The sequence below is a fragment of the Budorcas taxicolor genome, chromosome 19 (genome assembly GCF_023091745.1).
Source record: "Budorcas taxicolor isolate Tak-1 chromosome 19, Takin1.1, whole genome shotgun sequence".
Taxonomy (NCBI): Eukaryota; Metazoa; Chordata; class Mammalia; order Artiodactyla; family Bovidae; genus Budorcas; species Budorcas taxicolor.
In genome coordinates this window covers 55,012,897-55,039,649 of record NC_068928.1, presented here as the reverse complement: position 1 = coordinate 55,039,649, position 26,753 = coordinate 55,012,897, and the positions used below count along the sequence as shown (strand labels likewise).

Sequence of the window (26,753 nt, the reverse complement as noted above, 5' to 3'; positions counted from 1 at the left end):
GAAGGCCTGATCCTCCATGACCTGCCCCTCTCAGCTCCTTCCCGGAGTGAAAGGAGCCACTGTCCTCTGAAAGTCCCCGTTCCCAGCAGGGCCAGCTGGGTGTGTCCACTCCCCACCTAGGAGTGCCTTCCCTCCTGCTCACGCCCCAGAAATATCGACTCTGTTCTCAGATGTGAACAAGACACCAGGAGAAACCAGCCAAAAGACGTAGATTGGCCGGGCAGATGAAAATGTGTACTTCCGCTTACCACCTCACTCAGCCCCCTCGAATTGTATGTAATTATTTTATACCGTTAGGTTAGTCATGTTTCCATGATGGCTTGCAATTGGAATTATCTTTTTTTGATCTGGCTATTGACTGTGAAAACTGATAAACATCTTTTACTATTGTAAAAGAAAAAAAAAAGACACCAGGAGAATTCGTTTATTGGAAGCACCAGGAGAATTCGTTTATTGGGTGAGGGAGGAACCGGGAAAGCAGAGCTGCTGGCTCAGGGGTTGGGTTAGGGGATACCAAATTTACGGGAGGGAGTCCAACACCAAGAACGCTTAGAAACAACACTGACGAGACAGAGGGAAGACCCACTCCCCTGGGTTAGGCTGCTCCGGGGGACGGAGCTGCGTGCATCCTCCCCTCCCCGTCCCCAATCACTCCCTGTGACTACTCGGCCCCCTTCAACATCAACGCAGGGAGCGTGGGACAGTGGGGGAGGCTGAGCGGTAGCAGCGGTACCCCTCTAGCGAGGCTGGGAGGAGCAGCAGGCCGCTCAGGGGGTCCTTCCGGCAGCGCCCCATGGCCTCCTTGTAGCTCAGTCGCTCCTTGGAAATGGGATCTGTCAGGTCCTTCTCGTAACTGGCCTCGTCCTGCAGGAGCTGGGCCAGCTCCTCGCTGATCATGCTGGAGAGCACAGCCTGCGCCACGGGGATGCGGCCAGTCCTCTTGGGGTCGATGAGCCCCCCGGTCAGGTGCTGCACCCGCAGGTGCGGGAGCACACTTTCCTGGGGCATCCAGCCCTTCTGGACAGCCTCGCCCACCGACAGCCTCTTCTTGGTCACGGGGTCCTCAATGCCGGTGAAGGCCTTCTGGGCATTGAGCAGCCTCTGGGTTGAGCCGCTCTCGATCAGCCCTCGCTCCATTGCCTTGTGCACGGAGTAGCGCTCCCGGCTCAGGAGGTCCACGATGCCCCCCGTGGCTGCCTGAGCCTCCAGCAGCTTCTGCCCGGTGATGGGGTCCAGCATGTTCTTGGCCACGGCCGTCTTGATGGTGCACTTGTTGTCCGTGGTCGTGTCGTAAATGCCGGCGATGGGGAAGCTGTCCTCACCGAGCCCGAGAGAGAAGCCAGGGGAGAAGAGACTGGTGCTCTGGGGGGCCGGGGAGGCGAGTGGGGACTTGGAGATGATGGCGCCGATGGAGAGGGAGGGGCAGGGCTTGGTCTCCCCAGCCACAAGCAGAGCGAATTCGCTGATGGGGAGCTGGCCGTCCTTGTAGAGATGGTACTCCTCCTTGGAGATGCGCCGGCTGCGCAGGGCGGCCTCGATGGAGTACTGCTTCCCGCTCTTGCGGTCCAGGAGCACAGACTCCTCGCCGTGGGGGCCGGAGGTGGTGACCTCCTCCCAGTCACACTCGAGATCCTGCAGCTGGAGGTACTGGCTTCGGTCAATGACACCCCTCTTGTAGGCCTCGTACGGGGACATGTCCTTCCCCGTCTCGGGCTCCAGGATGGAGATCTTGGTGGAGAGGTTGGTCTCCCGCGTCTGGGTCTCCTGGTTGAGCTCCTCCCGGCTCACCTGGGTGTGGAGGTCCCGGAGGGTCCGCTCCTTCTCATAGATCTGGTCCTTCTCGCGGAGGATGGCCGACTGGAGCTGCGAGAGCTCCTGGCCCCGCTGGGCTGCCCTCTGCCGCTCGCTCTCCGTCTTCTGGCTGAGCAGCTTGGACTCCTCGTGCAGGCGCAGCACCTGCTGCTGCTTCTGCCTCTCCAGCTCCCGCAGCTCCTGCTGCAGCTGCCTGCACTCCTGGCTCGCCCGGTCCCGGGTCTTCTGGAGCTCGGCCTCCTCCCGAGCCCAGGTCCTCCCCAGCGCCTCAGCCCGCTCCACCCACTCCCGCAGGCGCCTCACCTCCTCCTCCCGGCTCTCTCGGGCCGCGCGCTCCCGGTTGAGCGCCTCCCACACCCGGGCACGCTCTCCCTCCAGCACCGGGTCCTTCTCCACCCTGATCACTTCCTTGTAGATGGTCTTCTCCTGCGGCTTGGTCTTCTGGAGCACGTCGATCTGCAGCTGCAGGTTCTTGCACTCCCGATGCACCTCGGTCGCCTGGGTCTTCTCCTGGGCCAGGTCTTGCCGGAGGGCCGCCGTGGACTTCTCCAGGTCCGGGTCCTTCTCCAGCTGGACTACCTCCTCCATGATGATCTTTTCCTGCACTGCCGGAGGCCGCTTCTCCAGCTCCTGGAGCCTCAGGGTCAGCTGCCGCAGCTCCCTCTCCACAGCCAGCTTCTTGCTACGGTCCTCCCGGAAGCTGAGTCGGCCCTCGTCCTCCTGCACGGCGGCCCGCAGCTGCTGCACCTCCCGCTCCAGCTGCCGCCGCCGGCCAGCCTCCTCATCCAGACTCTGGCTCAGCCGGCTGTGCTCCTCGCGGAGCTTCGGGTCCTTCTGGGTGACCACCACCTCCTGCACCACCACCCTCTCCTCGGGCCGCCGCCTCTCCAGCAGCAGGTACTTGTTCTGCAGCTCGTGGACCGCGTCCTCGGCCGCCCGCCGCTTCTGGGTGGCCTCCCGCACCTCCTGGCGCAGCCGCTGGGCTTCCTGCTCCAGGACGGGGTCCTTCTCACGGCGCACCACCTCCTTGTTCACCGTCTTGGTCTCCACCTTGGAGCGCTCGCGCCGCCACTCGTCGCGCTCCCCCTGCAGCCGGATGAGCTGCTCCTGGGCCCGCCCGCTGCCGTTGACCAGCTCGTTGAGCTGGGCCTTCAGGCGGTCGATCTCCCGCAGCAGCTCGGGGCTCTTCTCGTGCCGCACCAGCTCCTGCGTCACCTGCTTGTACTCCACGGTGGGCTTCTGGGCCCGCAGCACCGCCAGCTCTGGCAGCAGCCGCTCCACCTCCTGCTCCACGCCGCTCCTCTTGCGGGCAGTCTCCTGCAGCTCAGCCCGGAGCCGCGCGATCTCCCGCTCCGTCTCCGGGTCCACCCGGAAGGTCTCCTGCACGCGCTCCTGCAGATCCACCCGCGGCTTCTGCTTCTCCGCCGCGCTGTGCTTGCTGTACAGCTCCTTCAGCTCCCTGGCCAGCACCTCATTCTCACTCTTCTGCGCCTCCAGGAGGCTCCTCAGCCTGGATGCCTCCTGGAGGAGGCTGGGGTCCTTTTCCACCTTCTTCACCTCCTTCACGATCACCTTGGGCTCCACGGCGCGGATCGCTGCCTCCAGCTCCACAACACGAGCCTGTAGCTTGGCCACGGCATCCTCCGCCCCCTTCCGCTGGGCCGCATCCTCCTGAATCTGCAGCCTCAGGGCCTGGGCTGCCTGGAGCATCTCCAGGTCCTTCTCCACCTTGACCACTTCTTTCACCACGACTGTCTCTTTCACATTCACCTCCTTCTGCTCAAGGGCCAGCAGCTCTGCCTTCAGTGCCTCCAGCTGGGCCGAGACAGCCGTGTTCTCCTCTTGCAGGAGCTGGAGCTCACTGTTGAGCTGGGCTGCCTGGCTGTCCAGGCCGGGGTCCCTCTCGATCTGGGTGACCTCCTTGGTCAGCAGGTGGGGCTCCGTGGCCTTCCTCTGGCTCTCCAGCTGCACGATCCTCTGCGCCGCTGCCTCCAGGTCTGCCTGCAGGCCGGCCCGCTTCTTGCCCTCGTCCTCCACCTGGGACTTCACCCTGGACAGGTTGCTCTCCAGCTGGGGATCCCGGTAGAACTCCACCACTTCCTTCTCCTCCAGTTTCTCCACAGGCCGCTGGGTCTTCAGCTGCAGCAGCTGGCTCCTCTGCTCCTCCAGCTCGCGTTGCACCTGGGCCACCCGCTTCCTCTCTTCCTCTAGCTGGGACCTCAGGGCCTCTGACTCCCTGACCACCCGGGCTGGGCTCTCGGACCCCTGCTGGGCGTTAGGTGTCACCTGGATGTCCTCACTGAGCTCTTTCTGCAGAGGAAGAGGGGAGAGTCCTGGGGTTAGGGGAGGATAGGGATAAGCCCCTGTCCAAAGACCCTAATGCTGGGAAAGACTGAGGGCAGAAGGAGAAGGGGTGACAGAAGATGAGATGGCTGGATGGCATCATCGATTCAATGGACATGAGTTTGAGCCAACTCCAGGAGATGGTGAAGGACAGAGGAATCTGGCATGCTGCAGTCCATACAGTCGCCAAGACTCTGATATGACTAAGCAACTGAACAACTGAATGACAACACCCCACCCTCCTGAGAGCAGGACCCTTCCCTGCTTTCTGAGACTTCCCAGTAGGTCCTGGGAGGTGGAACTGAAGATCTGAGGTGTTCAAAGGTAGGATTTTTAAGAGGCTTCATCAATGCCCAGTGTGCTAGGATGTAAGGCAGTGTTCAGGCTGCATTTGCACTAGAATGTGAAAGTAAGAAGGTCCTCCCTTCCCAAACTTTCCCTGCTCCCCTTCCACCCAGGCTCCCAGCAATGGGCCTGTGCTTCTCTGGGGGATCCTGGGATACACCTCTGGGTGGGAGGAGGCTGGAAAGTCCCTTGGCCACTCACTGAGAGTCATGGAGAGCTCCCAGCTCCTGGTCTCCTGGGGATGGAGACCTAGGTGGCCTCTTGCCCATGGGCGCTAGGTCCTGAGGGTGAAGACTGCGGGATTTTCTCCTGTCCCCACCGGGGTGCTGCCCAGGGGCTAAGCTGTGACTACACCGAGTGACATCTCCTGGTACTAACTCTGAGATGGAAACCAGCCTGGAAGGGCTGCTGGGGGAGGCAGAGAGCCACACCTCCCTCAGGCTACTGAACCTGTCCTGGGGCTGAGTGTGAGCAGGTAGGGAAGTCTGCCCGGTCAACCACCCTCCCAGGCTGCCTAGGGTGGACATCACCCCCATACCTTCTCCAGAATCTTTTTGGCAAATTCCAGCTGGTGCAGTTGCTGCTGGTGGGCAGCTGCCACCTCAGTGTAGGCCTTCGTCAGGTTCTTCTCCTGGAGAGGCCAAAGGGAGTGGGTGGGCCAGTGTCAGCTCCTCCCTCAGTGGCTGCAGAGCTGGCACCCTGGGAAGGGAATGAGGAACAAAGAGCCCGGCTCACCTGGGCTTGGATGCTGTCCTGCAGGGGCGCAACTCGGGGTCTCTTGGGGGCCGACGCCCCCTGGGTGGGCTCCAGGGAACTGCGGTAGGTGTCTGCTTGCAGCTCATAGTCCTGAGCAGGGGGGGAAGGACACAGACTGGCTGTCAGTGGGGCGAGCTGGGGGAGGGGGAGTAGGGGACTGGCGGAAGGAGGGAGGGGGAGGGGGAGATAAAGAGGGAGGAGCTGAAGGGACTTCTTACCTGGAGGGCTGCCTGCAGGTGCTGGGAGAAGCGGGATGCCCTGGCCCTGTCCTGCTCACGGCCCTGGATCTCCTGCAGCAGTCTCTGCCGGGGCAGGAGAGAGGGTCAGGGGATCCCCCACTCACCTGGACTCGCCTCCAGGCCTGCGGGCAGCCAGCAGCACCCAGGGGCAGCAAGGGCTCTGTGGGAAGCTGCCTTCCACCACCCCACCCCACCCCCGGCTGTGACCCACCGTGGCCTCTGATCAAAACATCTCACCCCCCAACACACACATACTGGTCACACTACTTATTCCTTAGGCCTTGGGCTGGGTTTCAGTTCCTTCCAGACTGCTTGCCCCCACCCCATGGGTGTCCTTACAAAGGGCTCCCACAGCGCTGGCTTCTCCACCAAAGCACTTATCAGCATCATGGCCTGAGACGCACTGGCCTCCCCCCAAAACTGCAGGCTGCCTGAGGGCAGGCTGCACCCAGCCCCTTTTCATTCCCAGCATGTATGATGCTGGGAAAGACTGAAGGCAGGAGGAGAAGGGGACAACAGAGGATGATGTGGTTGGACGGCATCACTGACTCAATGGACATGAGTCTGAGCAAACTCCAGGAGATAGAGAAGGACAGGGAAGCCTGGCGTGGTGCAGTCCACGGGGTCACGAAGAGGCAGACAGGACTTAGTGACTGGACAGCAGCAACAATAGTAAGGAGGTGTGAGGAAGAGGATGAAGTAGGAGGTGGTACCTCCAGGAACACAAAGCCCACTGCCCACCTCAGGCCAGAGAGAGAAGGGCTGGCTGTTTTCCTAGACAAAGTGAAAGTGAAGGCTCTCAGTCGTGCCCAGTTCTTTGCGACCCCATGGATTGTAGCCTACCAGACTCCTCCGTCCATGGAATTTTCCAGGCAAGAATACTGGAGTGGGTTGCCATTTCCTTCTCCAGGAGATCTTCCCGACCCAGGGATTGAACCCAGGTCGCCTCCATTGCAGGGAGACCTGTTACTGTCTGAGCCACCGTGGACAAAGTGTAGCATTTTGGGTGGCGGGGGTGGTGGTGAGCGAAGCATGGCCTCTGGGGTCTGAGCTTTGAGGTCATTAAAACACTGGCCACTAGAGGGTGGGCCACACGCACACAGGCTGCTCTCCCTGTTAGGAAGGTGGCCAGGGAACTGGGCCTGGCTTAGGGGCTCATCTCTGGGTAAGAGGCAGGGAGAGAGGCCGGCCCACACCCCCTGCAGCCCCAGCTCCTCACCTTCTGCGCCTGCAGCTTGTAGGCAATCTGGCTGGGCCCGTCGCTGGGCTGCACCTTGTTGTGGGGCAGGCGCTCCAGCCAGGCGTTCAGGTTGTCTGTGGAGTTCTTGAACTGCTGGTAGGTGAGGCCGGCATCCTGCATCATCTTCTCCCTGCAGGAGGAGGAGCAGAGGTGAGAGCAGCCCTCGGGGGGGGCAGGCAAGGCGTGCGCGGAGGAGGCTGGTGAGTTCCTCCGTCCCTGGGACAGGCTGGGAGGCCTGACTGACTCGCCATGCTGATCCTCACAACTTTGGCCGGGTGGCTGGAGCTGGGCATTCAGAGATGGACCGACACTTTCTGCCAGGCACCACCGGGGAGGCTGATGCTGTTATCATCCCATTTTAGAGGAGAGGAAGCTGAGCCTCAGAGAGGTGCGCTCACCCGTCCAAGGCCCCACAGCTTATCAGCCACGGCCACCACGTACTGTGGGGCTATGCTGTGAGCCCCACTGGCCTGGCCACTCACCGCAGGTCCAACTGGTCCCCCACGGCGTGGTAGCGGTCGGTGAGGGCCCGCACCTGGCGCTGCTGGTGAGGCAGGTCTTTGCAGAACTCGTGGAAATTGTTTTGCAGTGCGCTGCACATGTGCTCCACGGCCCTCAGCTGGCGGTGCAGCTCGAGCACACAGGCCTGCTGCTCCAGCATCTCCCGCCGCCGGCGCTGCGGCAGGAGGGGACACAACGTACCCTTGTGGTTCGGTCGGTCAGATGCCAGGCCCACCCTCCACTTGCACCCCCCCGCTCCTGGGTCAGCCCGCACCCCCACTCCTGCCAGGAGGCCTCCCGGCCCCTCACCTTCAGCTCGCTGACCCTCTCCTGCAGCGCGCCCGGGCCTGCGGGGATGGGGGCCTCCTGTGCCAGGGCAGACTCGAAGCTTCGGATGACCTTGTCCACATCCTGGATCTGCCGCTCCAGACCCAGGGCGGCCTTGGCTCTGTCACAAGAGGAGGCCCAGGGTCGGACACCCCCTTGGCCGCACCCCCGAGGCCTCACCCAGCGGCCCCCGCCTCCAGGGCACTCACTTCTCCCCATAGAGGCCGCAGAGAACCTGCACGTCCCTGTACTTGTTCTTGACGCTGTTGAGGACCACGGGCAGGTGCAGGGCAGCGGGCCCTGAGGGCTTCCCCGACAGAAACGCCTCACACTTCTGCTGGGCTGCCTCCTTCTCTGCTCCCAGGCTCTGCAGCCGCTGGGCCGTGCCCTGGGGTGCGTCGGGGGTCTCAGGATCTCTGGATCTGGGCAGGTGGCTTCCACCCAGCCCTCCCGCTATGTCAACCTAACTCTGCTTGTGAGGCCTCCAGAATGTGGTGTGGACATGCTCGGGCTCAGTATCCAGGTGGATGACCGTAGGCAGGTCAACCTCTCTGACCCTCACTCTCCTCATCTACAGATGCTTGATGGGAGGATGAAATGAGACCCTGTGAGTCAGGAGCTGTCGCCCAGCTTGGTCTTCACGTCTGTTCACAAAATCTTCAGTTCCCTGCCACCTTCCCTCCAGTCAAGCAGCAAAGCCCTAGCTCCATCCACTTGGGATTATGATTTTGTCGATTCTTTTATCAGTTATTCACTCATCGATTCCATAATCCATTATTCCATAATTTCACCTTCCAGGCTAACTGGACCCCCAACACCTCTGATGCGGAAGAGGATCTTCAAAACCCAAGGACCGGGGCTTCCCTGGCAGTCCAGTGGTTAAGACACTGCACTTCCACTGCAGAAGGCATGGATTCGCTCCCTGGTTGGGGAACTAAGATCCTGCCCAGGGTGGTGGTAACCTGGGCCCAGCCCAGGCAGAGGTATTGTCCAGGCTGTCACCCCACAGTGCCTCCTTCTGCCACTCCTCCTTCCTTGCCGGGCCCCCCAGGACCCCAGCTGAAACACCTCTCCCTCCTCTGGAGCCCTGCCCCGCCTGGTTGGCCCCGACTGAGCTGAAACGCCCCAGAACGTGGCGGAGTGAAGACCAAGATGCACAATCATGTGAAAAACATGCTTCGTTTTTAAAAAACTAAATCCAAACAATATATCTGAGTAGAAATCGGTTTGGAAGGATACAACCCGAACTTCTCCCCCCGACCCCCCCACCTCCGGGTGTGGGGAAGGGGTGGCTTTCACCGTTAGCACATTGGAGTCCTTCTGTGACCATGTTTATACCCCTGCACTCTCTCCAGGGAGGCTCCCTGTCAGCCACCCCGGAGAAACCACCCCTAAGATGCCGCAAGCCCGTTTTCAGAGATGAGGAAACCAAGGCCCAGAGAGGTTAAGTGAGTTGCCCAGAGTCACAGAGCAGGCCAGGGGAAGAGCCAGGATGGGAAGGAGGCTGAGGGAGCCCTGGACTATCTGCTCACTTCTTCCACTTTGGGGGCCTGCGGCTGCCCCCACACCTGCCTCCCCAGGGCTGGACAGTTTATTATCCCAGCTGCCCTGGCTCACCCACCTGGTGGTTCTGGATGCGGCCCTCGAGGTCCTCGAGTGGTGTGGTGCGGCTCAGAGGGGCCCGGGCCCAGGCCAGCAGCTGCTTCTCTATCTGCCCCAGGTCCTCCTCCAGCCGGGTCATCTGTGTCAGGAGCTTCTGGGCCTGTGGGTCGGGTAGGCCCGAGCTGCTTGGAGCTGGGGGAAGAGAGTGCCTCTGAGAGTCCAGGGCCTGCCTCGTGTCTGCCTGCCTGCCTGCTGGGCCCCTCTGTGAGCACCCGCAGAGGGTCCTGTGTGGAGGAGGGCGGTGGGCAGGGCCTCACTGAGGGAGGGACATCAGGCTTGCCAACCCAGGGAATGGAACCCCCAGATCACAGCCTTTAGTTCAGGGTCACCCCCTGCCCATGGCAGCCCCTGGGTGGCCAGAGTAGGCATCTACTCCTATTTCAACAACACCTCCCTCTTTCCCTGGCCAGCCCTCGGTACCCTGCTGGCTGGGCCGCAAGGGCCCCTTGGCACTGGCCTTCAGGCGGCTCTGGACTGTGGTCAGTTTCTGCTTCAGTGCCTGCAGCTCCGAGGCAAGCCTGGAACAAGGGGCCGGTCAGAAAAGGACATTCCTCCATGCTCTCCCCCAGGCCCCGCAGTCACACATTTAGGCAAAGGGCAGGCAACGGCCTCAAACCGCAGGGCCTGGTCTGGGTGGGTCCACAGCCTGCCCCCTGCCCCTCTGGGTCCCCAGGAGGACCCACCCAGAGGCCCTGGCCACGGCTTCAGGGTCCGGAGCTGGGATGCAGAAGCAGGCGGCTGGGGCCCGCTTGGGCTCGCCTGCCTGACCTTGGACCACCCAGGTGTACGGGTCAGTGTTGTCCACCAGTGTATACTGCTCACCCCGCAGCAGCTGCACCTGTTGGGGCGTGGAGGGGTTGGGGAGGTGGGGAGGGGCCCGTGCAGGCTTAGGGGCCAGGCTGGAGAAGGGATAGAGGCCCAGTAGAGGCCAGTAGGGTAGGGGCTAGGGACAGGGCCAGAGAGGGACAGAAGCACCAGGGTCAGGACAGGGACTGGCCAGGGGCTGGACAGGGCTTGGAGGGGGTGGTGCTGGGGAGGGGTGGAGCAGGGGTGGGGCGGGGCATTGGCTGGAGTGGCTAGGAGGGGGCAGGGGAGGGACTGCGGATGGCAGGGGTGGGGTGGGTGGGCCCGGAGGAGCCGGGTGGGTGGAGACTGTACTTCTCCTGAGTCCCAATCACAGATGCTGTCCACACGCAGGGGCTGCGGGGGCAGGTTCCTTCGCTGGGGCAGAGGGGCCACCCCCTGGCTCCGCAGCTGCAGGTCCTTGACCGTCTTTTCGGCCACGGTCAGCTGCTTCTCCTCTGCCTGCAGTGAGCCAGGCAATGAGGGCTTAGGCCAACCCCACCTGTGCCCCGCAGGAGGGCCAGAAAGGGGTCCTGGCCGTCATGAAGACAGGGTGTCTTAGTCAGCAACGTAAAGCGAGCCCCTCCCTGGGCAGCCAGGATCCTAGAGTCTGCTGGTTGGGGTGGGGCAGGCGGCTGCCCAGCAAGCAACCCCCAGGCCTCCAGAGCGGGAGGTGGAGGGGTGTCGGAGCTGCTCTGGGCAGTCCCTGTCACAGTGTGTATGTGTGTGTGCTAAGCCACTTCAGTCGTATCTGACTCTGTGTGACCCCATGGACTGTAGTCCACCAGGCTCCTCTGTCCATGGAATTCTCCAGGCAAGAATACTGGAGTGGGTTGCCATGCCCTCCTCCAAGGGATCATCCCCACCCAGGGATCGAACCCACATCTCTTATGTCTCCTGCACTGGCAAGCAGGAGGCTTCCCTTGTGGCTCAGCTGGTAAAGAATCTGCCTACAATACGGGAGACCTGCCTTCCATGCCTGGGTTGGGAAGATCTCCACTGTTCTGGCCTGGAGAACTCCATGGACTGGAGGGTCCTTGGGGTCACCAAGAGTCAGACACGACTGAGCGACTTTCACTTTCTTTACCACCAGCACCACCTGGGAAGTCCTGTCACGTTACAGGCGAGGAAACATATCCAGAGGTGGGAAGGGCTTGCAGCTGACAGACGGGCTCTTTGACTGGAGTGAAGCCCCTCCTCCCGCCCTCAGGGCAGGGGATCCAGGCAGGACTAAGCACCCTGGAAGCGTGAGGCCCAGACACCCAGGAGCGGCTATGGGGAGGGGCCGGGGGGCCATCTCACCTCCAGCTGCCGTAGCATCTCCGTTAGTGTGCCAGGAGGGCCCCCCGGGGCAGGGCTGTACTGGCTGTCCAGGTTGGAGCTGAGTTTTGCCAGGGTCTGGCTGACAGAATCCGCCTCTTCCTGGAACTGAGGGCGGTGGGTGATCAGGGGTGGAGCTGGGGCACCTACTGCCCGCCACCCTGCAAACCAGCTAAACCCAAACCCGCTGAACCCAAAGTGCCACTTGCCGTCGGCCTTTCTACCCAGGCAGTGGGACCTTCTAACTGAAGTGCTCGGCAAATCAGGCGTTCGGGGGTCACTGAACTTAATTTCTTTTAGTGTCATAAAGCACGTTGTTTTTCGTCCTTCCTGCACAGATGAAGGGCAGTGCCCCTCCTGGAGGACTCACTCCAGCACCTGAAGTCCTGGCTGGGATCCAGGGGTGGGTGCCCAGGGCGTCTCTGAGCAGAAGCTAGGCGTGTGCTTTAAAGAGACAGCCCACAGTTGGGTGATACTACGGAATTCTCATCAGTGGATGTGCTGGCGTATAGTGGATTTATAAGGAAAATGTTCTTAAAAAAAAAGAAAAAGGGAAAACTTTTGGCTTCTTTTTTTTCTCAAAGCCTATAAGCCATTTGAGTTGGAAACTACCCCAAAAAAAGCAAAAAAAGTCCCTATTGGGCATTCTCTGGTGATCCAGTGCTTAGGTCTCAGCACTTTCACTGCCCTGGACCTGGGTTCAATCCCTGTTGGGGGAGCTATGATCTCACAAGCTGTGTGGTACAGCCAAAAAAACACACAAAAGTCCCCATTGTGGATATATATTTTTTATTTTTCTGTTTTTTAAAAAAAATTATCTTATTTTTATAGACAGGACTGTTGTCTATTATAGTCTTTATATCAATATTTCTCCACCCTTGTTTCATTACTGAACCTTCTAAGGAGCTTTTATTAAAAAAAATTTTTTTTAATTAATTTACTTATCTGGCTGTGCGGGTCTTAGTTGTACGTGTGGGATCTTTACTTGTGGCATTAGAACTCTTAGTTGCATGAGACCTAGTTCCCTGATCAGGAAGTGAACCCCGGGCCCCCTGCATTGGGAGTGCAGAGTCTTAACTGCTGGGGCCCCAGAGACATACCTCTAAGTAACTTTTCCCTTTTTTTGTCCTTACTTTCCCCATCATTGGCATGACATTTTAATATCACGGATATTCTGTATATCATTTGCATATGCGTATCTGTGATTTATTTTTTTATGAAAAAAAAAAAAGTTTTTTTTTTCACTTTCAAGAACCAACATTCACACCCCCAGGAGTGATGCCACCCTGTCGAGAATGCGTGGGTGACATTATTTTCCACTGGGACCCAGGCACAACGATGCAGCTCTGTCGTCTTTATGAGGGGATGCGCATCACGCCCCCCGCCCGCCCGGCCCCGCCCCGGCTCACCCTGCGGTAGTCCTCCACGCGCTGCAGCTGGCTCTCCTGGCAGATGCAAAGGTTCAAGAAGTTCTGCCACTCCACCTTCAGGGCCTCCTGGTGAGCCTGGGGACAGCAGCACGGAGCCCTCGGACCGCGCCCGACCTGGCCCTGCCCACTGCCCCCGCCGGCCCGGGCCGGTCTCCCCAGCCTCCCCGGGAAGATCCCTGACCGAGAGTCCCCGAGGCAGCAGGGAGTGTCCAGCCCTCGCACCTGGATGGGCCCCACGGCCGGATGCCCGAGCTCCAACATGCGCTCGCCGTCGTCCTCCAGCTGGTTCACGCACCGCTCCTGGCTCAGCAGCTCGTGCTGCTTAAAGTGCTGGGAGAGGATCGAGGCGAGGGCGCTGGCAGTGAGGACCAGGCCGGCCTTGTTCCCCCACCCCACCCCCACCTGTCCCCGCTGACCTCGTACTCCCTCCGCACGCCCGCGGGGTCGGCCAGGTGGTCGCTCCAGTCTTGCTGGAGGATGCGCTGCTGCTGCTGGGCCAGGGCACTCAGCTGGCGTGTGCAGCCCTGCAGGTGCGTGTACAGGCTGCCCAGGCTCTGCCCTCGCCACGAGGCTGCCTTCTGCGCTCGGATACAGGGAGAGAGGCACCGTCAGGCTGCGCCCAGGAAAGCTGGCCTCGTCAAGGGTGCAGACAGCCCACCCTGCCTGCCCTGGGGCTCACCAGGAGGTCCCGGTATTGGCTCCGGATGGTGGCTGCGTCCTGTCTCGACCAAGGGGGAGAAAACACGGGCCCAGTGAGAGAGGAGGTGCAGGGGAGAATGCACCCCACATCCCTGGGCCTCCCCTGCCCCTCCTCCATCCCCAGTCGCTGAGGACCAGCTAGACCTCGCTCAGGCTCTGATAGGAGAAAGGGAACCAGGGGGCCAAACAGGGGTGTGTGTCCGACGGCTCACCCACCGGTCCTACGAGGGTCCGCAGCTGCTGCCCGTAGGCGTCGATTTCCTTCTGCAGGATGTTGTGTTCAGCGACCTGCTGCTCCAGCTCCGCCATGCCCGGCCCATACTGGCCCTCGCAGACCTGCTTCTGCAGAAGAGCTGGCCGCTCAGCTCTCCCACAGGGCCTGGGGTGGGGAGCCCCGCAACCACCCTCCCCCTCCACCCAGCATCCCCATCAGCAGGGGAATGGAGCTGGTCATTCGGGCAGAGTGTGGACAGGCCAGGTGCTGCCTGGGTGAATGGCTGCAGCTCATCCTGGGGCATGTGCTAAGTCGCTTCAGTCGTGTCCCACTCTGTGCAACCCCAGGGACTGCAGCCCGCCAGGCTCCTCTGTCCATGGAATTCTCCAGGCAAGAATACTGGAGTGGGCTGCCATTTCCTTCTCCAGGGGATCCTCCCGACCCAGGGATTGAACCTGCATCTCTTATGTCTCCTGCATTGGCAGGTGGGTTCTTTACCTCTAGCGCCACCTCGGACACACTGGGGAACATGCTAGTCTCCAGTGGCCCCGGCTGAGGCCTCAGGGTCACGTGACTGTGGATCCTGAATCCCGCTGGTCCCCAAGTCTCAAGGCTCAGCTCTGAAAATCTCCCCGCTCTGCCCTGCCTCCTGCCTGGACACCTCCAGCCTGGCTCCTGAGCCTGCACACACCCTGCCCTGTCCATGCCCTCCCCTGTCCCTTCAAAGAGTTGGACACGACTGAGCGACTGAACTGAACGGGGCTGTCCCTTCATTGTCATCACGGCACCCTTTCTGTCGTGACAGCAAAGCACAATTCCTCACCTGATGCTCCAGAGGCCCTTGACCTGGTTCTCCCTCCCTGCCCAGAAAAGCCCTTTTTCCATCACACCCCAGGCTTCCTCCAGGCAGGAGCCTCTGTTCCTTTTTTTCTGAAATATCCTTTCCTCACCACTTCATCTCATCCCAGCCGAGCTCTCCCACCTGCAGGAAACCCTCCACGATTGCACGGTCTCTTCTGCCCCCTCCTTTTTCAGAGACCCAGCCCCCACCCAGGTCCAAGGATACATCAGCCCCGAAGCGCAGCCCTGTGTCGCCCTCTGATGGCTGCTGGGTGACCCCCGACCTGCTTCTGCTCCAGCACCCTCGCCCAGTCGACCCTGGGCCCCACGTCAGGCGGCAGCACCATCTTCTCGTACAGGGCGCGGTACTCGGCACACTTCTGGGTCACCCGCTCGTGCAGCTGCTTGATGCTGCCAAGGAAGTGGCCAGCAGGTCGGAGCCGGGTCCGGGGCTCCCCCAGGAACCCCGGCCCCTCCATCCTGGACCCCCAGCTCCTGCCGCTGCCACCCCCTGCCCCACACTCACTCCTTCTCGATCTCCTCTGCCTGCGGGTGCTTGAGCCTCTGGGCCTTGTCCACATCCAGGAAGAGGTCTTTCAGCAGCACCTCTGCCTCCTTCAGGCTGCGGCCCACCTCCTGCTGGTGCTGTAGGGCCTGGCGCTGCTCACTGTGCTGCCGGTCCTGAGGCGGGGAAGGCATCCTTGCTGCCCAAGCCCCCCTGCCATCCCAGGGACCCTGGCCAACCTTGGTGCCCACACCGGGCGAAATGCAACCACCAGTGAGGCGGACTCAGGGACACAGGGGGGGTTCTTTGACTCCCCTGCAGGAAGCAATCAGGGAGGGCTTCCTGCAGGTGGGAGGGCTTCCTGCAGGTGGGAGGGCTTCCTGCAGGTGGGAGGGCTTTGGGGGATGGAGTAAAGTGGTGAGGAGAGCACATTTCAGAAAAAAGGGACAGACATTCCTGCCTAGAGGAAGCCTGGGGAGAAATGGAAAATGGGGTTTTCTGAGCAGGTAGGCAGAACCAGGTCAAGGGCCCCCTGAACATCAGGTGAAGAGCTCTGCTTTGATGTCACTATAGAAGGGGTGCCGTGATGACGATGAAGGGACAGGGGAGGGTATGGTATTGGGAACCCACCAGAGAAGGTGTGCCAAGCCCTCGCTCCCACTGTGTTTGGGGAGTGACCAGGGAAGGACAGGACCGTCTGTGTATCTTTACCAAGGCGACTGGGCACCTCTGGGACCACTAGGCATGGCAACAAGTCTCTTATGCCCCACGCCCTGCCATCTTCCCCCAGCTTCACCTGCTGCAGCTTCTTCTGGGTCTCCAGAATGTCCCTCTCCACCTGGTCGGCGTTGGCCTGCATGCGGGAGATCAGCAGGGCCAGCTCCTGAGTGGCAGCTCTGATGAGGGGTGGAGACAGAGGGCAGCCTGGTTGGCAAAGTTCTTTGTTTCCCTTGGGCAGAGGTCTGCCCACCTGGGTGGGATGCCCTGCCTGCACCCGCCCTGTCCTGCCCTACAGCTGAGCTCAGAGCCCTAGGTGGGTGGAGTCAAGACCTGGGGAGCCCTGGCCTCTTGGTAGGACTCTGTGAGCTACGCAGTCCTGGGCAGGGGAGCTCTGCTTTGAGCGAGGGTTCAGAAAATGAGGGTCCTGGGTGAGGGCGGCCCTGTGGAGCTGCCATCTCCCCGTCAAGGAAGTGCCTCCCTACCCCACCCTGCTCTCTGCTGCTGCTTCAGACTGGAGGGCAGGCAGCCCACAGGGAAGCACGTGACTCACTGGCTCAGCCCCTAATACCTGAGGCGGGACAGCTGGATCCTGGGAAGGGTGGGTGAGCTGGCTGGGGGCAGGGGAACAGCCCAAGTCCCCCAGCTCAGCTTCCTCCACCCCAGCCCTATCTTCCCTCCACTGCCCCAGGCTTTGCAGGGCCCGCCCGGGATTAGCAAGCTTGCAGAGTAGACACCCAGCACCTGGTGGCGGGGAAGGGGGGGGGGAGGTGGGCCACGAGATTGCCAGGGAACCCCAACACTTTCCAGATTCGGGGGTTCAGAGCCCAAGCTTGGACCTGACTTGCTCCAGGTGGCACAGCCAGGAGGAGCAGAGGATGAGCCTGAACCGGGGTCCTTTCCCAGGGCCGTCTCCCAACCTCTACAGGGTGCCAGCTGTGGGCTCCAGCTCACTCTCTGGGGTCTAGACAGACGAGCAGACCTAACAAGAGCTTGGTCTAAGCCTCAGGAGCACAGCACCCTGGGAGGCCACCGTCCCCGGGGAGGGATGGCAACACAGGCTGGGCCTTGAACCAGGGGTCCAAGGAGAAGCCCCCTCCAAGCAGAAGGGCCGTGCCACAAAGGGACAGTCTGAAAGAACTCTGACCAGCAGCCTGGTTTTTATCTTCCTCTATCCCTGCAGCTGTGTGATCTTGGGCAAGTTACTTAACCTCTCTGGGCCTGAGGCTCCTCACTTAGAGGTCAACGCTCTAGTAATATCCACCTCCTCACCGTGTTACTGTGTGAAGAAAACTAGCGTCCTGTCAGCACCCCTAAGTGATTCTTTTTAGTCCTCTAAAGGGATTTGAAGGCTGGGACCTGTCGATTCTGTTTACGATGGCATCCGCAGGGCCTAGAGCAGTCCCGGCACACAGTAGGTGCTCCATAAGTTGGAACAAATGGACTGCACGGGAGGGGACTGATGTACCCTCCTGGGGCCGCCGGAGGACAGGGCTGAGGGGAAGGAGATGACCGGAGCTGCCCTGGGGCCGGGAGCTCCAGGAGCGGAATCCTGGGAGGGCTGCTCTGGCCGGGAGGAGCCCACTCCGCCCTGGGCAGGGCCCAGAGCCCCAGGGGGGACAGGTCACTCCAGTGACAGTCTTAACCACCGTCTTTCCTGTCCGCCCAGAAGCCCAGCCTCTGTGTCCTCGCCCTGATCCCTATCGGGTGCTGGGCCTTTCATCTCGGCCCCAACCTCCGCACCCGGGACCCCGGGCGAGCTGCCACCTCCACCTAGAAGAGGGGGCTGACAGCCAGTGAGCGGAAGAAGGCTGCCCGAGTCTGTCTGCAGAGCATGGGGCTCTGGGGGGGTGGGGGCGGGCTGGGGCCCCTGCAGAGAGCTGGGTGAACTGAGGAAGGCTCTGAGATGTCCCAGGTCCGTGGGCCCCTCCTGCTTCCCCACAGCACCCCTCCGCACACCCACCCGGTGAAGGAATCATCTCAACTCCGTAACAAAGCTCTCGAGGCCCAATGTCTCAGCCGGTGGGGAAAACGGCAGCCTGGACCTGGAGCAGTACAGCCCCGCCTCCCTGCCTCTGGGCACTCCACTGCCCACCTCTTGGCTTCTCTGGCCTCAGTCCTTCTGCCCACCCTGTGCCCAGGTCCCATGGGTCATCCCGGGGCAAGTGGAGCCCCGTGGATGGAGAGCCGTGCCCTCCAGCCTCCTCACCTCCCAGCAGAGGAGGAAAGCTCAGGCCCCTGTCCAGCATGTCTGTAGAGCCCTCAGGCTGCACCCCCCAGAACATGGGGAGCTCCAGGCCATGCCTGGGCCCCTGCCAGGGCTGGAGCTAGGCCTGGGCCGGGAAGAGAGTTCACCTCCAGGCTCTTTAGCCTCAGGACACCAAATGCCAGCGCTGGGCTGGTCCTCGGCCCTGGCTGGCTGCCTCCAGGTGGCTAGAGCCCCTGGGTCTGGAGCCATCCTGGCTCTGGCCCCCACCCCTGGCCGCACTCACCTGCTGTGCTTGTTCGGGGACCCCTTGGGGGAGCCTTTGGCCGGGGAGCTCTTGGGGGACCCCTTCCCCTGGGAGGTTTTGCTCAGCCCCTTGAACATGGTCCTGAAGGCTGGTGTAGGCTCGGGCTGGGCTCAGCCGGTGAGGGTGGGCAGGCGGCGGGCAGCGGGCAGCGGGCGTGCGTCCTCGCTGGCTGCTCAGCTGGGCTCTAGCGAGGTGGGGCGGCCGGGCACCAGGCGGGCAGTTTCTGGGCGGGCCCTCCCTGCAGGTGAGGCGGTGAGGGGGCCAGGGCTGCGCACATGCACCCCCTCTCCCCACTCCACACTCTCGCCTGCTCCTGCACAACCAGTTTGGGAGGAAAGGGTACAGCCCAGAGGGCGTGGCGCTCGCGCCTGCCGGAGTCTCAGAGGAGGTTCAGACTTGTTACACCCAACGCCCAGAGCCAGAGGGAGCCAGCCCGTGATCACACCCAGACGGGGAAATAGCCGGGCCCAGGGAAGACAGGGCTCCAGACAGACGGACGCGCGTGTGCACACACAGGCTCAGAGATCGAGGCCCAGCCTTTAGAGCTCAGGGTTAATGAACACCTCCAGCCCACACCCTGCTATCAGGCACACCTCTTCACCCAGGACTCTCCGCAGCGGGCTGCTCCCTGACAGCTCAGGGTGGGCGGAGGGACCCCGGGCTCTCTGCTCACCCCCAGGGTGTCCAGGTCTCTCCTCCATGTCCTCTACCGACAGGGTGGGGCAGCCAGGGGGCATTCTCCCTGGACAACTGGCACAGGTACCTTTTAAAAGTGGACACCACCCAGCCCGCTCCCCGGAGCCCCACCCCATGGTGCCGCAGAATGCTTTTCCTGGCCGGCCAGCTCTCCCCTCTGTCTGTGGCTCCCGGGCCAGATGCAGTCAGATGTGCATTTCTGGGATCCTCAGAGAGTCGCAGACCAGCTCAAGAGGGGCCGGGACTCCCCCAAGGGCCCCAGCACTAGCCTTCGGGTGCTGCTGAGTCCAGGGTCTGGCGGAGCCTCTTGGGAACCCACTGTTTTTTTAAAAATAATTGTGTTTGTTTTTGGCTGTGCTGGTCTTCATTGCCACCCAGACTTTTCTCTAGCTGCGGCGAGCGGGGCTACTTTGCTGTGGCGTGCTAGTCGCTCTGAGGCATGTGGGATCTTCCCGGACTAGGGATGGGGTCTATGTCTCCTGCGTTGGCAGGCGGTTTCTTCACCACTGAGCCGCCAGGGAAGCCCCGGGAACCCACTGTTACTTGGGTTTCCTACCTGCCTCTCCTCCCTCCCCAAAGTGGCCCCTGGTGGCTTTTCTGGAGTCGGATGGAGTTGTCCAACAGCAGTGCCTGTTTACTGGTCTTTTCTTCACACTGAGGCCCAGGGAGGTCATCTTGGTAGCTGCCTTCTCCCGCAGTGGCCTCCAGGGTCTTCAAGAAAGGCGTGGGTTCCTTGTCTCCAGGGGTTCGTTTCACTGGCCCAGCTCCAGTCACTCCTAAAAATCTGGAGACATTCCCTGGAATCATTGCAGTTTCGGTGGAAGGAGGGTTTGAGGGGGAGCAAGGTGAGGGGCGGGAGGCAGACAGGCTGGGTTAGGGTCACTAGGACATCCTGGCAGGCCCAGCTGAGGGCAGAAGACATCTGGAGAACAAACAAGGGTCCCAGTAGACTGGGGAGACCAGGGCCAGAGGCCCGAGACTGGCCACGTGCCCCCCGGGGGCAGAAAAGGCCTGAGTCTCCTTTGGTTGCATCTCGAGAAGAATTGAATTGAATTGAATTTGGCCCTGGAGAAGGGACAGGAGTCACCCATCCTGTCAGTGGTGGGGGGGGGTGGGAAGGGGAGCAGGAGGCCTTGACCCAACAGGGAAGTGTCGGGCTGGCCAAAACATTTGTTCGGGTTTTCCCATACTATCTTTTATGGAAAAGTCTGAACGAATTTTTGTCCAACCTAACAGAACAGGGACATAGCAACGGGGAAGCAGAGTGGTTTCCAGGGTTCTTCTCCCAGCTGAGTGTGATGGTGAGATGGAGCCAGAGAAGGAAGGCTGGGCCCGGAGGCCACTCACCCTCTGCCCTAGCTCCTCTCTCCATGTTAGTCCTGGGTGACAATTGTCTTCTAACCATTCGTTGCATACCTGTCATTTTCTGTTCTCAGAAAGGGGCCCCTCAGGAGCCAATCCAATGACTGGCTTCTTATAGCAAACCCGAGAGCTGGCTCACATCCTCATCTCTGAGGTCGGGCAAGTGAGAGCAATGTCCCAGGAGAGCCAAAACAGACGATAGCAGCCCTCAGCCCACTCTCCTGTTTCCCTGAGAACTCCAGGCCCCTTCTTGGGGAGGCGGTGGTCATTGACTCCAGCGCCAGGAATGGAGGCATCCAGGGGAGGCCCCGCTGGAGGCTGAATTCTGGGACGTTAGAGCTTTGCCTCCTCTCTGCAGAAGCACCTCACTCCCACCCCCAGCCCAGGAAGAGGATCACAGAGGGCCCTCACATGCCCGAGATTAAGATGAACTAATTCACTGCAAGAAAACCAAGAGCTGAATCCCTGGCGTGACGGTTTAACATCAGATCAAATTAGAGCGCAGCTCCCAGATGGGGCTGGCATGCAGGAGGCAGGAGTAGCCAGGCCTCCAAGGTGGTTGTCACCGCGGGATGCTCCTCTTCAGAGGAGCCCTGGCCCCCAAGACTAGGGCAGTGGAGAAAGGATGAGGGCAAAGAAAGATGCAGGCTCTTCAACATCTGAGAAAAACATTTAGAAAGCCGGGAGGGGACCGACAGCCTCGATGGCCCCCTGTGCTGTCCCAGCCCCCGACACTCTTGAGCCCTTGAAATGAGCCCAGTCTGAACTGAGAGATGCTCTAAGTGCAAAATTCACCCCAGACTTCAAAGACTTAGTATGAAAAGAGGATGTGAAATATCTCAATACTGTTTTAGATTGTTAAAGTGTTAGTGTCCTACTCTTTGCGACCCCATGGACCCCACCAGGCTCCTCTGTCCATGGAATTCTCCAGGCAAGAGTACTGGAGTGGGTTGCCATGCCCTCCTCCAGCGGATCTTCCCGACCCAGGGATTAAAGCTTTGTCTCCTGCATTGCAGGCAGATTCTTTACTGTCTGAGCCCCCAGGGAAGCGGAGTTTCATATTGATTACATGTCAAAGTGATCTTTTGGATATATTGTGTTAAATGAAACATTATGTAAAAAAACTGATTTTACCTATTGCTTTTTATTTTTTGGTTTATAAACAGCTGGAATTTATTGCTTCCAGCTCTGCAGGTGGGACGTCTGAGGTCTGAGCGTCCGTGTGGTCAGTGAGGGCACTCTTCAGGGTCATGGATTCTCATGTTTTCCTCACATAGGGGAAGGGGTGTTGCTATTTTTATTTAACCTGGCTACTTGAAAATGTGAAATTACAGATAAGACTTGCATCTGTGGCTGACATTATAATTCTGTCAGACAGCTCTGACCCAGAAGCAGGACTGGGTGCCCTGTTTCAGCCTTCCTGGGCCTCACTTCTATAGCATCTTCTCCTTTGGAACCAGGCAGGAGGCCCAGGACCTGGCTTTCCGTCCCGCCCCTGAGGCCTTTCCCCCGCCTGGCATGTGCTTCTCCCTCTGTGGACTGAGATGTTTGAAATCCATGGATCCTCAACCTCCCTCCAGCTCTGTGACTTTTCCCTTCAGTTTATTTATTTGGCTGCTCCGGGTCTTAGTTGAGGCAAGCAGGATCTTTGGTCTCCACTGGGGCATGGGGGATCTTTAGTTGCAGTGTGTAGGATCTAGTTCCCCGACCAGGGATCAAAGTCAGCATTGGGAGTGCGGAGACTTAGCCAGTGAACTACCAGGGAAGGCCCTTCAGCGCCGTGACTCTGAGTGGCAGCTTATTCACACGCCCCAGCCTGGCCCTTCCAGGAAAGCCATGTGGGCCACTCACAGCTCGTGGGGCCCAAGGCCAAAGCCGTGGGGTGATCAGAGCTGAAAGCGGTGTGGCTCCCAGCTGGGAACCCGCCACGTGTGCACGCAGCTAGGCAACAGGGTGGCAGCCTGGATACTGTGCTAGGTTGGCTGGCTTAGGCTGCCCACTCTCTCCTTCCGCTCCGGGGGTCCTCCAGGGAGGGGCAGTCTGCTCCCTGCTGCTCCCTGTGGAAGCAACTTGCCGACTTTGCCCTGGGAGCCGTAACCTGTCAGGCTTCCGTATCTCCCGGATCAGAACAAGCTTAGCCGTCTCAGGAAATGGTCCTCTGTTTGTGTTTGTACAAAGCTCTGCTAGCAGAACCTTGGAGCCGAGCTGGCTGGTAACACTTCCTCGGCCAGCTGAGGAGCAGAGGCGCCTTCACCGACTGGGCGGAGGGGACGAGGGCTGGGGAGCGGGGAGCAGTCCTGGGCCTCCTTCTGTCCGCAGGAGCCGGGGGAGGTAGAGGCTGCGGCCCCAGGAATCCACCAGGCGAGTTGGAGGAGGCTCTCTTGGCTGCAAGTCTGCCCAGCAAGTCTGATAAAAAGGAATGTCGAAGACTGGCCTGGAGAGAAGCGGGTGACCATGGCTTGCCCAACTAGAGCAGGGAGGGCAGAAAAGGAGCCGGCTATTCCTTCGGGGCCTTTTATAGCGAGAGTCCAGAGGAAGCAACTCCAACAAACCCAGACCTGGCTATGTTGAGAAGAGGGTTCCCCATACTAGGTGGCAAGACAGAGAACACGAAGGACCCCAGGAGTCCTCAGGTCCCAAGCTGGCTGGGAGGGCAAGGCCAAGGATGCTCTGGCTGTCTGCCCCTCCCAGGGAGCGATTCCCTTCAGCCTCGGGTCACAGTAGCCCCAGTTCCCCCGTGGGACCCGTGCTGGTACAGCCCACACTTCCCAGCCACAGCAGCCTGCCTTCTGGAAGTCTACAGCCTGCCCACACTCACTGCGGGGCCTCCAGGTCTCCCCAAGCTGCCCAGGGGCTCTGGGCCTCTCTGTCACCCTGAAGACAATGAGGAGCCTTAACAGCCAGGTCTGGGGATATGCAGCCCTATTGCGGAGAAGTTCAGGTTTAATGGAGGTGGCTTAGCCGTGTCCCTCACAAGTTCCTTGATGGCTTAGAATCTGCCTGCAATGCAGGAGACCCGGGTTTGATCCCCGGGTCGGGAAGATCCCCTGGAGAAGGGAATGGCAACCCACTCCAGTATTCTCTGGAATGGAGCATTACTCCATGGACAGAGGAGCCTGGCAGCCTAGAGTCCATGAGGTCACAAAGAGTCAGACACAGTCAGACTGGGTGACAAACACACACACAAGGTCAACAGTGCATGCACACGGGCGCACACGCACAGGCACGCGCACGCGCACACACACACACACACTCTCTCTCTCCATAGGCCAACAGCCCAGCCCAGCAGCTGGGGAGAGTTATACTGAACTATACTGGGGAGAGTTACACTGTCTGAACTAAAGCAGCAGGGGTTCAGATGGACCAAGCCACATCTCAATAGTTTCAGGAAGAAAGATTTATAAAACAAACAAACAAAAAAAAAATGGAAGAACTATTACGTCTTCAGAGCTGAGGGGTAAGCCTTCCTAACCAGTCCTTATTGCCAGGACATTGGAAAGCACACAGCCCAGCTCATTAGCCTCACCTGTTGTCCTAATGATGTCACTGAGATCTCACAAGACTCAGCCCCTGGGAGGGAAGAGGAAGAAGGTTGTGGGGCCTGCCGAGAACGAAGGCGGCTGTGAACGTGAGGGTCCCTCACCTCTCACATGTGCGGGCCTTACCAACTCCGCGCACAGGAGCCTGGATCCTGGGCTTAGACGGTACGGCTACAGTGAGAAAACTGTTATAGACTGAGTCCCAACTAGGCAGGGGCTCCTCCCACGAGGCCCAGGTCAGGGCCAGAACAGGGCTCAGGTGTGACGAGCGCCTACAGACAGCAGTGGAGGGAGAAGCAGGGTGTTGGTTTTTAATACATAAATACTTGACATAATACATGACTTGGCTGTGCCGGGTCTTAGTTGCGGGATGAGAGATCTTTGATCTTTGCTGCAGCACGCTGGGTCTTTAGTTGTGGCACGTGGCATCTAGTTCCCTAACCAGGGATTGAACCTGGGCCCCCTACACTGGGAGAGAGGAGTCAGCCACTGGACCACCAGGGAAGTCCCCAAGCATGGTGTTCTAATGCCAGCTCCATCCATGGGGGAGCAAAGGGAAGGAAATTTGTCAAGGGCCTGCCTACTAGGTACTAAGGCCTCTGCGTGTCAGAGAACCAGATGTCCCCAGCTTCCAGGGGACGACCCCCATCCCTTTTCCATTCCAGAGTGAGTGAGAGCTTCCAAACATCACTAGCTTTCGGGGACCAGTTACCTGCCTGTTGTAACTTCATTTCCTCCTGCCAGAAGGTCCCTGGGAAAAGTCCAGCCTAACTGAAAGGCCGTGGTTCTTTCCCAGGGGGTCATTCAACTGCAGACTGAGCGTGAGGACACATGGTTGAAGGATACAGCTAATGGAGGTAAACGAAACCAGCTGCTGAAAATGGGGACTGCAGAGAAGCAAGGCTCCCCTTCCCAACACAATGAAAATGACGACAGTGGCTGTGGCTGAGGGAGGAAAGCAGAGACCCCGCCTCAAAGCTCTGCAGGGCTCAGCCCCAGGGCCACAGGGCCTCGAACTGCCACCAGGATCCTGCCCTGAAAACAAAAAGAACAAAACCAAACCGTAATGCAGACCACAGTCCCTTAGCGGCTTCAAAAGGTCACAAGCGTCCCATCAGTATTCATCAGCTGAGGTTAAATTTTAACTTGTACCAGCTAACAGTACAGCTGGAGAATGTTCGCAGGGCCTGTACGGTGCTTACAGGGAGGACAGCCCCCTGGGCAGCGAGAGGCCATGCCGTGACCTCGCGCCCATGCAGAGGGTTCCCAGCATCTCACAGAACCACAGGCCGGACTCTTCCAGTTGGTGGTGTCAGGATGGAGACAGTTTCCAATTTATCTCTTTGCTTTGGAACATCAATAAATTTTATAGCTAAATCTGGTTTCCATCTCCTCTGTAGCAACAAGTGTCTTCCAAAACATTAAAAAAAAATTAGAACACATATTTTTGCTATCTTTGGATATTTTCCTAAGACCTCTGAAGGTTCCAAGCTTCTCAAAGCTGTAGACAGCCGCGTGCTGTTTAGAATCCTGTGATCAACTAGCTTTTGTGTATAGTTGATGCTGAGTGTGGGGAAGATCAGCATCACCACAGTGACAAGGTCCTGCCCTGGAGCCGGCATCCTCTCCGGGGGGATCAGGGGAGCCATTGCCTCAGCTGCGGGAGGAAAGACCAGTGAGGGTCCGGGCCACTGAGGGCGGATGGGTGCGCTGCCATCCCAGGCCGTCACCTCTTGGCCATGATGAAAGGCTCAGCTTGCCACCAGAGGAGAAAAGTGGAAACAAGCCTGGCAGTGTTTCATTTCAAACAGGGAATCCAAGAATTCTCGTCTAATGGAAAACTGGCCAGTACAGCAAAACAGTGCATGCGAAAAGCAAAGAGCCAGGAGGCTGAGCAGCGCAGGGCCTGGCCACCCCCAACCGCCTTTCTCCCCCAACAAAGCCAACACAGCTAAGGATGACAAACTTGGCCAAATTGTGTCTTTCCTATCCAAGGTTCAGCATTTATTCCTCTCGGTTGCATGCAGAGCTTTGACCTGGTGGAGCTTTGACCTCTAACGCTTCTGCAGATTGAGACAGTCACCACCTGACAGGTAAGAAAATAAAAAGCAGCAACACAGCAGCCCTCAGGCATGTTCTCAAAGTGTAGGCTCAGCTGAGCTTCCCCTCATCCTCTTGGATCTGGGGAGACAGACAACTCTTCCAGGACCACATCCTGCTGACCGCACCACTGCCCGTCCTGCAGGAGGGACGAGCCGAAGCAGCAGGACAGACCTGCCCAAGGCAGCGTGTCCCCTCCCCTCCCTCACACCTGCAACCTCCTCCCAGGAAGGCAGGAGCGGGTGGCCTCTGCGGATTCATCCTGTGAACCCACCCAGCAAAGACAGCTGATCCCTGGGCCTGACTCTGAACCCGTCCCATGTGACGCATCAGCCGCTCCCGGGCCTGAGACAGGATGGGGTTCCGCTCCCCAGTGACACAGCCTGTTCAATGTCCGGGGATTCCGGGTGAAGAGACGTGAGAGCTAAGCGTGACCTCTGCCCTGCAGGTCTGTCTTCTCAGGTAAATATGTGCTTTTAATACAAACACGTCTTGTCACAGTCTCACAGGCTGAAGAGCAGGGCCACTATGCGGAGAGGAGTCCCTAGTGTGCTTCTTTTCATGAGAAAGCTCAGAAAAGGCTCAGTCTGAATGACCAACCCAGCATTCTGGCTCCCCCTCGTTGCCAGCACTCTAAAGAAAGTAAGAAAACCTGGAGGGACCTACTCTGAGCAAGACAAACTGACACCTTCCCAGATGAGAACAGGACCTTCTATCCTTTTCATAGGATCCCCCCAACCCCACCCCCCA

General features: G+C 59.6%; 1 protein-coding gene across 1 annotated transcript; it reads right to left on the bottom strand.

Moving 5' to 3' along the window:
- Positions 1-681: 681 nt before the first annotated feature.
- EVPL (envoplakin) lies at positions 682-18,383 on the bottom strand. Its single transcript, XM_052658527.1, has 22 exons — positions 18,286-18,383; positions 15,873-15,972; positions 15,098-15,252; positions 14,856-14,982; positions 13,734-13,859; positions 13,498-13,536; positions 13,235-13,396; positions 13,041-13,148; positions 12,798-12,893; positions 11,371-11,496; positions 10,384-10,530; positions 9,909-10,063; positions 9,646-9,743; positions 9,185-9,357; positions 7,773-7,951; positions 7,546-7,684; positions 7,218-7,411; positions 6,715-6,865; positions 5,475-5,558; positions 5,236-5,346; positions 5,039-5,131; positions 682-4,122 (listed from the first exon to the last, which is right to left on the bottom strand). The coding sequence occupies exons 1-22, from the start codon at positions 18,381-18,383 to the stop codon at positions 682-684; spliced, it is 6,102 nt and encodes a 2,033-aa protein (XP_052514487.1).
- Positions 18,384-26,753: the final 8,370 nt, after the last annotated feature.

What these genes read in the sequence shown, in the direction of transcription:
- EVPL (XM_052658527.1), bottom strand. Translation starts at nt 18,383, where the DNA reads ATGTTCAAGGGGCTGAGCAAAACCTCCCAGGGGAAGGGGTCCCCCAAG. An exon ending in CGGCCGTGGGGCCCATCCAG is followed by an intron (nt 12,894 to 13,040) that starts GTGCGAGGGCTG and finishes TGCTGTCCCCAG; the next exon opens with GCTCACCAGGAGGCCCTGAA. An exon ending in CTTGCGGCCCAGCCAGCAGG is followed by an intron (nt 9,358 to 9,645) that starts GTACCGAGGGCT and finishes CTCTTCCCCCAG; the next exon opens with CTCCAAGCAGCTCGGGCCTA.